The 17,408-nt window shown below is 36.6% G+C and overlaps 1 protein-coding gene across 1 annotated transcript in view; it reads right to left on the reverse strand.

Annotated features, from left to right (window-relative positions):
- LOC121362197 (uncharacterized oxidoreductase ZK1290.5-like) overlaps positions 1 to 17,408 on the reverse strand; it is a 46,287-nt gene that overhangs the window by 15,886 nt on the left and 12,993 nt on the right. Inside the window, exons 2-3 of the mRNA XM_041483526.1 lie at positions 17,068 to 17,316; positions 9,859 to 9,960 (exon numbers count right to left, since the gene is read on the reverse strand). Coding sequence (XP_041339460.1) covers positions 9,859 to 9,960; positions 17,068 to 17,316 — 351 coding nt within the window. The remainder of the gene's footprint in view (positions 1 to 9,858; positions 9,961 to 17,067; positions 17,317 to 17,408) is intronic.

The following is a 17,408-nucleotide window of genomic DNA, read 5'->3' on the forward strand; positions in this document are numbered from 1 at the left end:
ACTCATTGCCTTGAAACAACCTGGGAGATGCAGGGGACACATTTCCTTATATTTCCTCTCTCATGGGGCACCAACAGAGGTAAGCTCCCCAGAGCTCCTGCCATGGGTCTCCTCAAAAACACCAGAATGCTCTGGAAAATGGGGGCAGGCTTTTTTTTTTTTTTTTTTTGCCTTTTTTCCCCCCCAATTTATTGCCTGTTTTGAATGCTTTAAAAATCTCATTTCAGACAATTCAGGCAAAATACACGTTGCTATAACTGTTGTGATTGCAGGTGGTTTTGAAGTCCATGCTTCTTTTTAACTTAACCATTTTAACTAGTCCTGAAGTTCAGGCTGCCTGAGGTAAAAGTTTGCAATATATTAGCTATAATGTCTCTAGAAAGTACTCTTAAAATATACATTTGTACTGTCTTATTTACAAACCTAGAGAGCTTTGACTCAGGGAGAGAAAGCACCCTCCTTATCTGCTTAAGTAAATGATTGGTCTGGCCCTTATGAAGCACATTTTGAGAAAGTGCCAGGTGCAATAAACAAAGAGTTTGTAATTCCCCATTAGCTCCCAAAGGCTCCTGTTATATCTTCTGAGGCTTTGTTCTATTCCTTGCGACTCTGACTTCACAGGCTCAAAGAAAAATGTAGGAACACTGGTTCCTTTATGCATGCTAAAAACTGACTGACCACAATGCTGGAACAGAAAATTTCATCCAGCTTTGAAAGCCTATCATGAAACTCTGCAAGACACATCAGAAAACATATGGGCAAAATAACAGTTGATTATAATGGGGAAAAAAGTAAGGATCTTTTTTATTCTCCACAAAAAAATCTTGGCCCCCACCACATTGGTAATTTCACCACACTGTATTTCTCCCAGCTACTGTGAAACACTATATCATGTTAATGGACTGGTTTGCAATATAGTTGAGTATTAAGCTTAAAGTATTTTGTATTGCAACTTAGAGAACGAGTGGGTATTTTTATCTTTACTCTGCATAATACCAAATTATACAAAGTTTGATGGGCACTGTTAGTCCTGCAACAGAAAAGCATAAATATACTGTCTTGGCACCACAACCCTGTTTTAGTACAATAGTGAGCCTTATCTTTCTCCAGCACTACCACAGACTTTTATCAAACTTCCAAATACCCTCTGGAATATTAAATGTACAAAGTTCAGATCAAAAAGATTTTGTAAATTATAAAACTGGATACCAGGTTTTTGGAGCCCATTTTCCTCCCCCTCCCTGCTGCTCTACATGAGTCAGAGCAAGGGAGAATTCCCACGTCAAGTGAACAGTGCCCATTCTGTTATATCTTCTATTCAGGCCACAGAATAAAAACACAAATGGATCTACTTTTCACAAGAGGTCAACTGCAGTCACTGTATCTTTATTAACAAGGTTGCACAGGTTGGAAAGGTCCACATTCTCTCTGATACGCACACTGGGTGTAAATTGCACTACTCATAGAAACCCTACAAGATTTCATTTCAGCATAACTTGTTAAATCAAAGCTGTAGGCTTAGTGTGCCCAACATGCAGACTAAAAGCCAAAGCCTTGATAAATAAAACAGACTACTCTTAGACAGAATCAATGAGGAATTAACTTCTAAATCTGTGAAATAACACGTGTTCCCACAGCACAGGCTAAAGCACACAGACACTAGAAGGCTACGTGCCCCTCTCTGAGACACACAGGAAGACTGTGGCAAAACTGCAAATACAGACATTGTACTTTCTCTTCCAAACTTTAATTTCTTTTTAGCCTATTCACTGCCACAGTACAGGTGTTTGTCTGCAATTCTGTGACCATCGCTCCTGCTACACGTGACGTGAACCGTGATAAACTATGAGGACAACAAGAGAACAGGCATGAGCAGAAGTCCAATTGTTAACTTCCTGACTGGAAACTCATTACACGCAGTCAGCTTCCACAACCCTTAAAGGGCTAACCAAACAGCATAATGCAGCATAGTACTGGCTTAATACACACTGTCTCTGACCCTGGTTGCTCATTCTAACTACTTCAATGCAATGTTATTTTAGTTATGTTGACATGTTTTTATCCTTACAGTTGACATTACAAACCAGACCAGATAAAAAAACCCAATCCCCTACATGGGACAAAATCAACCCCACCATACCTTATTCAATAATGCTACCAAACACTGTGACTTGAAAATGTGATCAAAATTATCAGCAACTCACCTATGTAATAGAATAGAATATGTACCCCTAAAAGTAGCACTTTGGAGGTATTACAGACAGCACATAGGTAAGATATATTAGAATATATATACATTCTAAATAGTTTGTTCCCCCTATAAATATGATGGCATGGTTTCCTGAACTGGAATACTTTTTGGACTTCTGTATCAGAGAGGATAATGATTCCCAAGTGGTATGAATAACAGCAACCTAATTGATGTTAATAAATCAATACTGATTTAAAATAGTTAAAAATCTAAGGCTTTGCTTCATCATATGCAAAATAGATAAATTATGCCTTTTCCACAATCATGTACATTATTTATTGAGAAAAAAAAAAGTTATTTTGCTCAAGGACTTTCCTTTGAAAGATATTTCAACATTGCCTTCTTTACAAGAATTCTTGTCCTCACGCTGGGACCTCTTGGCACATCTGTATGGGAACACAACTCTGAATATTTGCTTTAAATCTTTTTGCTTAGCTTGCTTATTTACAGTTGTGACAAAAAAGATTCACTTGCTAGCAGAAAAGGCATAAACCATACACTACAATAAGTCAAGAAACAAAAGTAATCTGAAGGTTTATTTTTACTCTTAGAATTACCCACTGACATTAAGAAAGAAAAATGAGCCAAACATGAGCACAGATATTAATGTAATTTTAGATTAATTCTCAATTTTCCATCTGCACCAAAAAAAATTTTCTATGGTAATTTCTTATTTTTAAATAAGATACTAAAATTATGAAGGTTTCTTTATGATCTTTAACATAAATATGTATAATATTTTTTTCCTGTGTCTTTATTGCTGTCTTATCTGATGAGAAGGGTGTGGTACAAAACCAAAATCCTCACCCCTCTGCAACCACCTCCCCATGAAAACTCATTTCTGAACTGTGCTTCTCACAATAACAACCCACAAGACATCCTCATGTAGCATACAGAATATCAACGTGAAAAAGAACTGTTTCTAGGCAAGTAAGTTGCTTATTAAAACATCAGTGCAACTTCTGAGCAGACATTCACATATAAATTCTACCACCATAAACACACTTGAGGCAAACATTTTGTGGAGCGGTAACACAACAGTTTGAATTTTCAGGTGTTCATCACACAGACTTAAATCAGAATATGTCACCTAGCAAAGGATGTGCTAGAAATTTGTACCATCTGCATAAAAGCTGTATTTGGTTCACTGAACCTTTTTCCCTCCTACTTTTAAGAACAGATAGAAAATGGAGGAAGAAAATATGACGACTGAACTGGTCTACACCCAGCAATGAAGATGGTAAGAATACTAAGGTTGACTAGATATCTCCTCTCACTTGGAATTTTAAAAAAAAACAACTTTTTTCCAAGAACAAAGTTACATGGCTAAACAATTTCTCTTACTTATGAGACTCTCTTCAAATCACAAATATAATCATAACAAAAACATATGTCAAGACACATCAAGGAATTTCTGATGCAAGGAAGAGTATTTCATGTCAGCAGAAGCTGCACTGCTACACATTAAAAACATAAGCAAACCATTTTAGTAAAATGGCAGTGAGTTCCAGTGGGATCTGAACAACAACCACCACAGTACTACTCTTGCCAACTTCAAGCAAAAGCCCTGGCTGGAAGCCCTCGTTCTTCCCAGCAGTTTTAGACAGAGGGACGAGTAATGATGCGCGTGTGTGTATGAAAAGCTTGCTGAGATGATGGGCTAGCCACAATGCCAAAATCAAGGTCATCAGAGACACTGCTTATGGAAAGGGTCACTTTGCTAGGAACAGCCCAATTACCAGGGAGCACATGCAGTGACTATTCCCCATGTCAGAGCAGTTTGCCATCCTGCTTTCATCTGCCAGCCGACAAATGCCTACACAGGAATGTTGCAGCTGTCAAGGGAATATATGACTCAATGTATGTATCTTGGAATGGATTCTGTAGGCAGTCTGGCTTCTGTTCTGAGGTACTGGAGAAGATAATTCCACAAAAGGACAATTTCGAGACCACAAAAATTTAAACCATAGCCTTGATATTACAAGCACTCTAGTTGATTTCAGCTGTTACAACAGAAATAACCAGTTATTATGCGCAAATGTCTCACGGACCAAGTTTTAGTATATTTTTCCTCCCTTTTACCTCAGCAGTGTTTATCCCATAACTATTTAAAGGAAAACACAAATGCAGGCTATTGAACAAAGGTCTGGAATTCTCTGCCTCTCAGCACTGCAGCACAGATAGAGTCTTCTCCACTCTGTGACCTGAGTCATCTGGCTCTGTGAAACAGCTCCAGTCAAACTGCAGCAGATTAACAAGTCAGAGAAGATAACAATAATAATAAAAAAAGAATTTAACAGCATTTAAATAAACTAATTATTAAAACTATGTTTTCCTGAGCGAGTAGAAGCCAGTTTAGCAACAAGATCTTTTCTGCTACAAATAGAGAGCTATCAGTTTGGTCTATCAGAAGTCACACAGGATTTTTAATGGCAGTTTTTAGTGCAGGTAAACACTATTCTAAATTTCATTCCAAATTCATTATTTTATATTTTTAGGTACCTACAAAAATTCTAAAACCAGTAAAGAAAATAATTCTCCTTTGCCCTTTGTTCTTAACTCTCAACATTAAGAAGTTGCAATAGCTTATCAACAGAAGCTCCTCAGGAGGTTGTTCATTAAAAAAAATTTCTGATCACTGGGGATGAATACCAAGACCAGGTGCAGAATTCTGATCCCCAAGCTACAAAGCTACTGTAAGAGTTGGCACAATTCCCTCTGGAAGCAAGGTCAAGCCTAAGTGCATGCAAATCCCAGGTCTGAAGACATGGAAGACACAGACTGCAAGAGAAAACAGAAATCTCTGAACTGAATTCTTCCTTCATCAGCACATGAAGGTCTCATGAATAAAGCAGTGTTGTAATTCACCACTATGAGAAGGAAGCATTCTAACACTTTCTGTATGATTTGGGGAAATGTAGATAAAATCTGTCTGATTCACAGTATGGAATGATACAACTGCCTTGGATATCACCATAAATATCTACCTACCTTTGCTGACCAGGACTCTATCACATTTTTCCCTGGAAAGATATTAATGAAAACCAGCAACTTTAATGACTTGGCTCTGTCTGTACAATAGGAATACTACAAAAACAAACTAAAAGTATAATCTTGCCTTTGTAGCAAGAGAAGATGGAGGGTGTGAATATACAAATTTCAGGTTAAAGAGGGAAAGATGCAAGTTGAACATTCAATGGGCTCTAAAAATTTACTGAAGGATTTAGCCAGGAGAAAAAGATAAGCATATTTAGCCAAAGACTCTCTAGCTCAAGGGCAAACAAGAAAGACACAGGACCATGTTCCTGATGCAATTCAGAGGGATTAAAACACCTGAAGAAGGTATAACTTCCAGGGTGTGTTATTTTAACACAGATAATTAATGTAGTATGTCATACTGTTACAGTAAAAGACAACAATGGCTTTAGAATCCCTAGGAGTATTTTTGGGCATGGTCTCATATCTCTCGTGGTACCCCTCAGGATTCTGGGAAATTGTTTTTAACCTGAAGTGTGATCTTGAGATAGCTGCTCAGTCACCTGAGGCAGTTGAACAGTGGATCCAAGCACAGGGAAGAGTGCTAAAACATGAAACCTTCTTTCAAGTGCTCCTGAGTCTCCAGCCTTGGGGCAGTAACCACATTCCCTTCAGCTCCCAAAGCACGTTGGATCCAAGCAGTGTAGTCCAAAACTTCAGTATGGTGAACAGTCAACTGGAGAGGGTAACCAGATCCCAAACAAACACGACTCAGATTCTCATTTTAAATCGTTCATAATTCCAGTTCACATCATATCAGGACAAAAGAGTCTTTCACAAAATGCTAACCTCAAATCCCCTTTGACGAAATACAAAAACAGTGGTAAACCAGAGAGGGTGATAGCAAAGGATCTCTCTCATCACTTGAAAGTACTACTTTCTATTTATGATGATATTCTGATGTTACAGCTCAACTCCAAACCTGCATTAGCAGTACATAAAAGAAGCATTACTAAGCAGCTACAGATTAAGAAACAGTAAACAAGGATGCCCACACATCTCAGTGAAAGCACATCTACCAATTCCACACCAAGTTCACTGGCACCTGCAGCCTTCAAATAGCAATAAACCTGCAACAATAAATCCTCTACAGCCAGAGGTACTTGGGAGTTTATGAAAATCAGACTCAGTATAGTATAAAGTTTTGTTTAATTCTTTATGAAAGACTTCTGCTTCCTAAAATATTTATTTTAATAATTCTGACAAATATTCAAATTTTTTTAAAATTTGTTACACAAAGTTTATATTATCTGAGGACATGGTCTTTTAAATTAGTGCACACTGACCTAGACTGGGCACAGACCCAGAAGCTCTGTCTCTCCTCAGGTAGCTGGGTGGGAAGACACTTGAGGCCAGAGCCTTGCAAGTCGTGTTACAGCAGCCCTGTGTCCCAGCAGCTCTGTGTGGGCTCTCAGATGAACCTGAATGAATCTTTGTAGACATAACTTAAAAAAAATCTCTCAGAGCTATGAATATAGATAGAGTTGGTATTTTGCTTGTGTCAACTTTTGACCAATGTGACCGATCTAAAAGTTAATATAGTATTAAAAAAAAATCTCCACTACAGACTTTTTCAGTCTGGAGTGCTAATAGTTTATTTACTCTCCTTCTAGTGTAATTGATAATAATAATACATAATTAATAATTTACATTACTTTAAAATACTGTTTCCTGTCCCAGGTAGGTGAAATTTTGCAGAATAAATACTAACCTGAATTTAAATTGAAGAATGAGATTTACAAATACCTGCATTCAAACTATCTGTGAATACAGAGAAATTATTAAAGAAATTCTTGGTAACTTCTGCTAGATCAAAGACTTAGGCCAATACTGACAACTTTTAACCATCTTGCATGACTCCTGCAGACAGTTCCACAACACCAATTTGTTTTTCACAGAGGACAGTTATATTGCCTCTCCACTTTCAGATGCTCTTCGGGATGGACACAGCTAGCTACTAAACCCACTACCAAATTGAACAATTTTAGTATTACCTTTGTGAATTGACTGCAGAAGTAAATTATTTGTTTAAAATGTCAACCTTTGAATGTGAAGCATTTTGTTTATAGTTTTTTTTCCAGAATAAACATTTAAAAAAAAAGTAGCAAAACTCCAAACACAAACCAATGACTACCTGGACTAATGTCAAGTTCAGAGAAGACAAAGAACTCCCTTGTTCATAGAACTTTTAAATTCTTCCCCTAATCAATGAAGATTTTATTCTTTTCCACCAGTTAGGATTTTGACCAAATCCTACATTCAATTTAAACCATGTTGCTCACGTAACACATACCAAGTCACAAAGATATGCAGCAAGTGTTTAATCTTCAGTGGAAAATCTAGTGGTTAACCATGCAAACAAATTATTTAACATTTTGCTCTGGAATCATTGCATTTCCAACTCCAGAGTGGTTAACATCTGTGTGTCATTTCAGGAACACATAGTTATGGTCAGGAGATCCAGAGTCTGTATCCCCTAAAGCAAAAGTGTGGAAGTTGAGGTTCTAAGGCACTTGACTCAACCAGGCCATTAAATTTTCCTTCCCCTGTAAATGATCTGAGGTAATTTAGGTAATTTCAACAACCAGAGCTGGAAAATTTTCCTCAGCTAAATGATTCATGAGTCTACAATGCTTAAATTCAGAAAAAGACTTAAAGTAGCAACATAGAAATTGAAAAAAAATTGAAGAAATGCAACCACAGGGAAAAAAAAATCTAGTATGAGCTGTCTTTGAAGAGGTATCATGCATAGGGACAAAGACAAAAAGCAATTTTCCCCTCTGTTTGTGAAATGAGCAATAGTATTTCCAGTGACTTGTAGCTATGATATTTTATAAAAAATCCTTTCCTAGGATTTTTCCCCTCCTGAGGAGCCAAGGGCCTCAGGAGAGAAATGTAAACAATAACTATCTGCTGCTGTGGAATGCAACAGGTGCATCTTCCATTGGTCCATGTGGATTGTTTTCCATTGATGACCAATCGCAGCCACCTGTACCAAGGCTGTGAGCAGTCACAAGATTTTGTTATGCATTCTATTCTATTCTTGTTCTTTGTAACCTTCTGATCTCTCTGTTCTCTGTTCTTTTAGTATAGTTTTAATGTAATATTTTAGTATAATATTTAACATAATAAATCAGCCTTCTGAAATGGAGTCAAGCCTTGTGTCTCCACACACAGAGTTCGTCACAACAGTGACTTTTATTAAAAGATCACTGAATTGCTCATAGTCTTTTCCATTAGGAAGATACAGACAAAGAAAGATCCTCTAAGACAGAAGAGATCATAAAGATGCATGTAAAAGCAGAATAAATCCCATAGGATAGGAATAATAATAGAATGTGGAAAATACAACCTGTTTGCAGCAAATTAGGATGGCATATCTAGGCACAAATGGCATGCAGTAACTTAAATACTCATCAGAAAAAACCTTCACAGTGGAAAAGGTGAAATGCATTGTGGAATGATCCATCTTTGGATGTAAGTGTTATTCATGTTTTGAAATACTATGTCAGTGAAGCACTTCTTTAAAAACTGAATATTGTAATGTCTTACATGGCAGAAAATAATTTTAGCAACTTCCCTTATGCTCTAATACAAAAAGAACAAAAGAGATATCAAAGATCATTTACTTCTGTGTTTGCAGAGGGCCAGCAAAAGTGAAAGAAGAATTGAAGTGTAAGAGGCTCTAGTAAAGCTGGTAGTGACAGACAGCCTGTAACTGCCTTTGTACAACTCCCCTGCTGCAATCACTGGTTCAGTAGCTCTGGGTCAGTGGATGGATTACGTTACCCAAGAAGTCTTCTCCCCTCCTGTGGAACTTCTCTGAAGCTGTACACAGTGTGGTCCACATGGCCCAAGAATGGCATGACAGGATCTTCTCTCACATAATTTCTAATAATTCTGCATACTTCAGGAGCAAAATTCTCCTCTTAAATCTACAGCCTAGTCTTCCTATAGCTATGATCATAAACTGAAGTTTGCTGTGCACTGAATATCAAAGTGAATTATCCAAACCTGAGTAGCTCCATTCTTTGAAAATTCTTTCCAAAAGTAAGTACCAAAGAATCTGCAGTTGAGTATTTGTTCCTCATCTAGACACTTTATTTTGTTAACTTTCAAAACACAAATGCAGTTATAAAATACTACAACATCAGATAAACTGGAAAATGGCATCATACAGTTATATATTAAAAAAAACTAAAGGAGACAAAACTTGGCATGATTTATACTTAAAAAGGAGGTTACTACAAAGACATTCTGTAGTGTTCAATGGTGTTCTGTGGTGGCATAGAGATTTCAATGAAGCAGTAGGTTTCCTCAAAAAAGTAAGCACACCATTATTAATCTCATGGACACAATCTGACAACATATTATGTACAAGCAGGACCAAATTGCTAATTGCAAATTGCAATTCTCAAAGACATTTTTGAAACTTGCACACCCAAATTCCACCGAAATATGAGCATGTAGTATGCTCAACTTAAGTTTTTGAACATCTCTCACTATGAGTTTCCCAATCCCAAAGCACACTGTAATCCCTTTTTCTAAGGTAGGCTTTATTATTAGATTACCTTTCTCATAGAGCTCTTCCATCGCTCTCCAGGTTTCAGCTCGGACCTCTTGATTACTTTTACCTGGAACTTGTGCATCAGGCCAGTGAATCAAATAAAGATCTAAAAAAGAAACAGAACCAGACTGCTTATTAAAGTGTCCAAAAATAAATAATCAAACCACATGAGACAGCATTTTCCCCCCAGTGGCCCCTAACACATTATCATGATAATAGTTCCAATCACTACTCAGTGACCATTAGTGGATGTATCCAGTTAGTTGTAATAAATGAATTCTATAACATCACATTAACAGCTAAGGGTAGCAGAACTTGCACATGTTCCACATGCTTGGGTCACTGTAATCAGAATTTCATGGTCACATACGCACTTAATAAACTTTCCACACATAACAAGCCCTATTTAAATCAAAAGGATTTTGGTCACTGGAATTATGAGTGGACTACTACTTACTAAGTGCTGCAAGTCTTCCATTTCACAGAAGATAAATATATTTGACAGTTCTGCAGATATTTTATACAACCTCAGCAGTGGGCCTGTCTTTTTCCTTTCAAAAGAATACTTCCACTTATGAATTTCTGTTGGAAACTACAGCACATTCTTTATGCAGATTTTTTGTCTAAATTTTCTTGTCTATGTTTCATGTCAGCCTTTGTGATTTTTTTAAAAGAAAATTTAAAAAATAATACTTTAAGGGAACAAAATTATGCTTTATTACTTTTTTTTGGAATATTAGCACAATTTCAAACACAATTAAGATTTACTGCTGATGAAATTTTCATAGAATCATAGAACCTTTTCCTAACATCCAACCTAAACCTTCCCTGACACTGCTCCATGCCATCTCTTGGGTCACCAGTCACCAGAGAGAAGGGACCAGAGCTGTCCCTCCACTGCCCCTCGTGAGGAGGCTCTTTGTGTGCTGTCTTCCTGCAAGACAAGACTGTGCTTCAATTGAAAAGGAAGCACTTCCAACATACATTGAGAAATGTACATGTACCGGACTCAGTTCCAAATCAGATTTAAATTTAAAAAATCACAGAGCTGTAACTCCTTTACAAGTTTGTAGACACTGCTAGACATTCTGAAGGAGAAATGTAGAGATACTTGGAAAACAATTGCATTTCTATTCAAATTCCAACTGCAGATTAAACAGGTAACTGCAGGTATCCCAGTCAAACAGGTTTTGGCCTTTGCTGCATATATTAGTCTGATGAAAAACAGGAAAAGAAAATAAATAGATGACTGAGATGTGTACCATTTTCTTTGTGCTTTGTAATATTCCATTTCTGGCAGTTCAAATAGAGTTAAGAAATAAAAAACTCTGACTTGTTTTCAATTAGAAGAGTGTTTTGTTCTTTGGATACATCAATCCGTTCATTTACAGCACTTTTGGTGAAAGTACAGATCCTCTGTTTTGGGAATCGTGATAAAAGGGGGAAAAATAAAATAAAAACCCTTTTATCACAATTTAAGGACTACAATAACAATTACTGTGTCAGTGGGGTGGTATATTAGCTTTCCCCCTCTAAAAATACAAATTCAACCTTGATTTAAGATGAAAATGTACCATGAAACTCCTTATAATACACCAGCTCCAATTTTGGTACATCATTGCAACAAGCAAATGCTTTACTTACCTTAAAAATCTAATCAGAACAGGACAGAATTATGTACAGTAAAATACATTAGAGATGTAGCAAGGAAAACATTCTTTTGGATGTGTCGCAAAATCCACAAGCTACATTTGCACTTCCTGGTATCAATATTCCATTTAAATACAATTTTAAACTCTTAGACTTTTTAAATACAATAGCTCAGACAAGCCAATAATAACTCATATATAATCATATGCAGCATCTGGTTTTGTATCACATTTAAGGAGAAAGTTGCTTGCTCTTTGCCCTTTTATCCATAAAATCCACTTGCAAATCCACATGCAGTCTTATTGATCACAAATCTATCAATAATTACTTCTCTACTAATTTCTTTGAAAAAAGAAGTTGTATTTCTTAAAAGTAAATACCAATACATGGTATTGGAATAAATATCAATTCTGTGACTATTAACTGAAAACTTGTATTGGGATATTGATTAAAGCATTTGGTTAGGTTACATGCAAAACTCAGGACTACTCACATTCTGTTGCCAATAAAATTTCCAATTATTTGTATTAGACATAAACCCAAAGGATTAGCATTAGGAATTGCTAATATCAAGTGTTCATTTTGATCCAAAATTATATATGCTACTGGGGCTACTTGCTGCACAGAGACTGACATGTTTGTATTTAAACTTTTTTTCTTATATAAAGCAAGTGTCATATGTAAGTAGGTGTAAGTTACTGGGATCTGATGCCTATCTCCCAGGAAAATGGAAGAATAACATATTTTTAATTGCTCCTTGCTATGTTCTCCAAACCAGACCAATAAGAACTGCTTAACTATGCAAAAAAAAGTCATTTAGCAAAAATAATCAAACTTCAGCAGAATTTCACCACCAGTCACTTCTCCAAAAGCCTGACTGTTCAGTTAGACACCACAGTTTGGAAATGCTCACAGAAACAGTTACATCATGGATTTCCACAGACACAGATGCATTGTACTGCTCAGGAAACTGAAACATTCTCCAAAAAAAGACTTTTAAGAGATATGATAACTGAAAGATCTCTGGCCTTGGACATCCAAAAAAATGCAACACATCCCCCTTCTCTGTAGTAGTGTCTGAGGCCTCTGATGCAAACAAGATTAGCTGTTGGTCCTTTATTTTAGAAAGGTTTTGTTACCAGATACACCATGGCCATATAATCCCATTATGTTTCCTTCAATTTAGGCTTTTTCATTGAAATAAAAATTACTACAAATTCCAAAATATTTGCATTTAGAGCTAGAAAGCATCTACTGGATCACCAAGCACGATCTTCCTGACTGCAAGAAGTGTTCATGAAATATGTGGGGCAGAGGTGCCTTATCTCACAGACAAAGAGTAGACTAGTCCTTCTGCCAGCCATGTGTGAAGCACCCGGGCACAGCCAGGACCTTACTTCTACTGCAGCTGTTAGAAAACCTTCCAGCACACCTGCAGGCCAATAACAACAACGAGCACCTCACAAACCGAGGCCTGTGATTTCATCTTTATTTGTACACACATTCACACCCTACACCCACACACACATTTTCTTTTACTTAAAATATTTTCCCTCCTGGCGTACTGTGAGAACACAAACACTCTCAAATTCCTTTTGGAGGCAAGAAATTACCTTTAAATCATTGATTGAAATAGCTTAAAGTTCTAGTAATCAAGAAATACATAACTTTATCTCTGGAGGTTTTTAAGTACAGACTACATTTTCATTGAGAACACAAGGTTATGCCTTGTAGCATGGGAAAGACTAATCAATATCTTGAGATGCCTTCCAACAATGTATTTTTTAAAAATAATATTAAATCAAAAATCCACCTTGATTGACAGTATCAGGACGCACTTGAGAAAGAAGGAAGAAAACCTCCAAACATTCACAATCTGTATCATATTTAACAGCTTTTTAAAACATCCTTTGCACACAGTCAGGTTGTAATGGTGCAGCAGTGAGCGGAGGCCTGAAGGTCATTAAATGTCAATGCACAGTGGTACAGGAAAACTAAAACTAACACTTGAGTTGCTTTCACACAGACACTTAAAATATAATGGTTATTGCTTCTTAGTGGTTGCAGCACCTACAATCAACACACTTCCTCTTAACTGAAAAGTACAGGGCCATTTTACACATTTAAAAGCCAACATTATGTTTTTGTAGAAATAAAAGTTCGCAATTCTATGCAAAATCCTGAATACAATATTTTTAAAAATGTTATATTTGACTAAAACCAACCTAGTATGAAAACAGTAGTATGAAAAACAGGCCAGGCCTTCTATTAAGCCTAAAAGCAGAAGTATATATTGCAATGTTTCCCAGCTGTCTTAATGCTGGGAATCATATTTCCTTGCTTTTCTCAACAGTCACCTAATATTGATATGATGTATTTTTCTTTCTCACTCGATCCTTTTTGTTTTGCTTTGTGTTTCCTTCTATTGAACAAGGATCAGTGTGAAACAACCTACAAAGTGTTTTGAAGCAGTACAGAGTCTGAATTATGATAATACACTAATTCCATGTGGTTCATCTATTACAGTGAAGCTGCTGATAGAGCATTTGTCCAGCTCCAGCTGGGGATTTGTGACAGGCCAGATTTGACTGAATGGGACAAACTCGGAACGGTCAAAAGGAAAATAAAATTGTTTATGAATTCGGTAACCCACAAATCAGCATTCAAGAAGTTACTTTAGAGGTTGGATCTAAATCCCTAGGAATGTATTCTGCTACTGCCAAACCTGTAAAATTTGCCGCCATTCCATATTGGTTTACTGTTACTGCTAGTTGAGGATCACATTTAGAAAATGCAAGGAGGAGAAGATCTGTTACAACCACTGCCCACAAATAATACAAATTTCCATCATGTCATGGATATATAATCTACCAGCTCAAAAAAAAAAAAAAAAAAATCCTGGAACGCTACTCTCCTAGTACCACTTGTCTGAAAAGTGTTCACTGAAAAGGCTTCATAACAAGTATTTTACACGGAGTATTTCACATTTTCTCTTAAAAAGCCATGACTGCTTTCAACAGCTCACATTCCATATGCTGATAATGCAAAGACTTATTAACTCCTGTTAGATTATTTCTCAGGTTTTTATTTCAGTCTTTATGGATGGACTGGGTAACTCCTAAGGACCCTCCAAAAAATTAACAGGAACAAAGACCTTAGCTGCACATTTAGCTGCCAGAGCTCCTCTAGCTTTTTCTTTTTGCACTTCTGAATTACTAACTTTCCCTCCGACATAAAGATCTAACGTCATATATATATTATTTAGTACCTTTCAGTTTTCTTTATAAACTATGTATCTTTATAGAACATGTGAACCCCCACATACTTGGTTAATACCATAGAATGAAATCAGGGAATTCTGATTTATTCTGATCACCATTGATTTAGGTCACCATGGCAGACTAAGTGGTTCAGGAACAGCTTTATGAGTTTTTGAGACATCTCCACATCATTGGAAGAAAGGTGAAAAAGGAGGGAAGATAGCTGAGAGCATTAAAGAACCAAAACAAAAATAGAAAAAATGAGGAAAAATGTATGGAGACTAGAATGGAGACTATTGTGCAGGCAGCTGTAACATTCCTAAATTGTAAACTTAGTAATAAGTGCACAAGAAGTCTCAGCTCTGAACACATGTGAGAAACAAGTTCTGTTTATGCCATTCCAAAGATTCACTCACATAGTGACAGCATTAGTACATTTCTTGCTCTCAGACATTTTCTTCTTCTTTTAGACCTTTCTGCTTAGCAGAAACTCAGTATTTGTGTGAGCACCTACTCTAATCTACTACCTGAGAGAAAAAGAACAACTTACAGTACTAGAAGGAATCACTGCAAATGACTTCTTGGAAGTGAGTCAAGTTTTCCTCTCATCAACATTCAGCACCAGTGCCAGAGCAAGCAGAAGAAAAAAAAAGGAAACAAAATATAACAAGCAGAAAACAGAGAGCAGGAATAATGTTATTTCTCAGTTTAAAGGAGAAAGTCAGGGCTTGAAACTCTGTTTATTAAAGTCTCATTGCAGCGACCTGCATTTGCACAGGACAAACAAAAGGCATTAAAGAACCAAAACAAAAATAGAAAAAATGAGGAAAAATGTATGGAGACTAGAATGGAGACTATTGTGCAGGCAGCTGTAACATTCCTAAATTGTAAACTTAGTAATAAGTGCACAAGAAGTCTCAGCTCTGAACACATGTGAGAAACAAGTTCTGTTTATGCCATTCCAAAGATTCACTCACATAGTGACAGCATTAGTACATTTCTTGCTCTCAGACATTTTCTTCTTCTTTTAGACCTTTCTGCTTAGCAGAAACTCAGTATTTGTGTGAGCACCTACTCTAATCTACTACCTGAGAGAAAAAGAACAACTTACAGTACTAGAAGGAATCACTGCAAATGACTTCTTGGAAGTGAGTCAAGTTTTCCTCTCATCAACATTCAGCACCAGTGCCAGAGCAAGCAGAAGAAAAAAAAAGGAAACAAAATATAACAAGCAGAAAACAGAGAGCAGGAATAATGTTATTTCTCAGTTTAAAGGAGAAAGTCAGGGCTTGAAACTCTGTTTATTATGTCTCATTGCAGTGACCTGCATTTGAACACAACAAACAAAAGAGAATTTTCATTCTTTTTGTATTATTCTGTACCTGTGGAGAAGTTAAGGGATGCATTTCCAGAATGAATGGAGCCAAAGATGTGCATTTAAGTATCTTGGTCTTTAACAGATACAGGTTTTTCCCAGTTCACCTTGTAAAACACTCAGGCAAAAAACGGCAGTGAATACAGCACACAGCTGCCATTAATATTATACATTATTAATTCACCAAAATTCACTTCCTCACTGAAGTCTGTTTATTGCTAAAATATGCAAATATCATGTTTATTTACAGGTGCCTCCACTCCTATGACCTGTTGCAAAGAACTAATTTGCATCATTATTGCAATTCTGCCTGTCTAGTATGGGAGTAACAACATCACATCTTTGACAAGTAGTTTATGATAAGGGCAAATTCACAAATGCAGTGTTAGTTAAGCTTTAATTTTAGTTTTCTAAATTCTTTTAACATTTCTAACATTTTCTGCAAAAAATATTCCATCAAACAGACCAAACCAAAGGCAGTATTCAAAATGTTAAGAAGTTAAAAGGCCTACAAGGTAATTTTTAGAAAGGACCCCCATTCCTTGAGAAAAAGAAAACAGATCACAGAAGAAACCAGGCATCTTTGTCACCTTGTTGCCAATATATTACTGTAAAGTTTATGAATCCTTGTTTTGTAGGTTTTGGGTGATTTTAGCAAAATATAAAAAACTGATGTAGTTTTTCCTCAAATAATTTAACAATTCTAAATATCTTTGCAAAACATTTGCAACAAGAAAAAGCTCCGTACTCGTAATTGTACACACGTGAACTTCCTAGAGAACAATCAGAACAAGAAACCTGCAAATAAAGGCAGACTTTGGTTTCTGTGACCCATCTATACTACACAATTTTTTTTTCAGAATTCATTCATCTTTGCAAATACTCCCACGGAAAGCACAACAAATGATGTATATGTAAAGATTCATACCAAGATATTCAACACCAAGTCTTTCACATGACTCCAAGCAGGCCTTTTTTGTGTTTTCATAGCCATAATCACTGTGCCACAGTTTGGTGGTTATCCAGAGGTCCTCTCGCTTCACACCACTGTCTCTGATGGCCCTTTGGAGGAGGGATTCACAGCCATACCTCTTTGCTGTGTCAATGTGACGAATGCCACATTTCTGCAGGGCATGGACCACTGCGGCATGGGAATAGCCACCCTGGTGGGAAGTACCTAAACACACAAAAGCAGAAGTGAATTGTCAGCAGTGAATTATGAGGGGCATATTTCATCCTTGTTTTCAATTTTTCCTTTTTTTTTTTAAT

This window comes from Pyrgilauda ruficollis, unplaced genomic scaffold (assembly GCF_017590135.1).
Source record: "Pyrgilauda ruficollis isolate IOZ18807 unplaced genomic scaffold, ASM1759013v1 scaffold6, whole genome shotgun sequence".
NCBI classification, from domain to species: domain Eukaryota; kingdom Metazoa; phylum Chordata; class Aves; order Passeriformes; family Passeridae; genus Pyrgilauda; species Pyrgilauda ruficollis.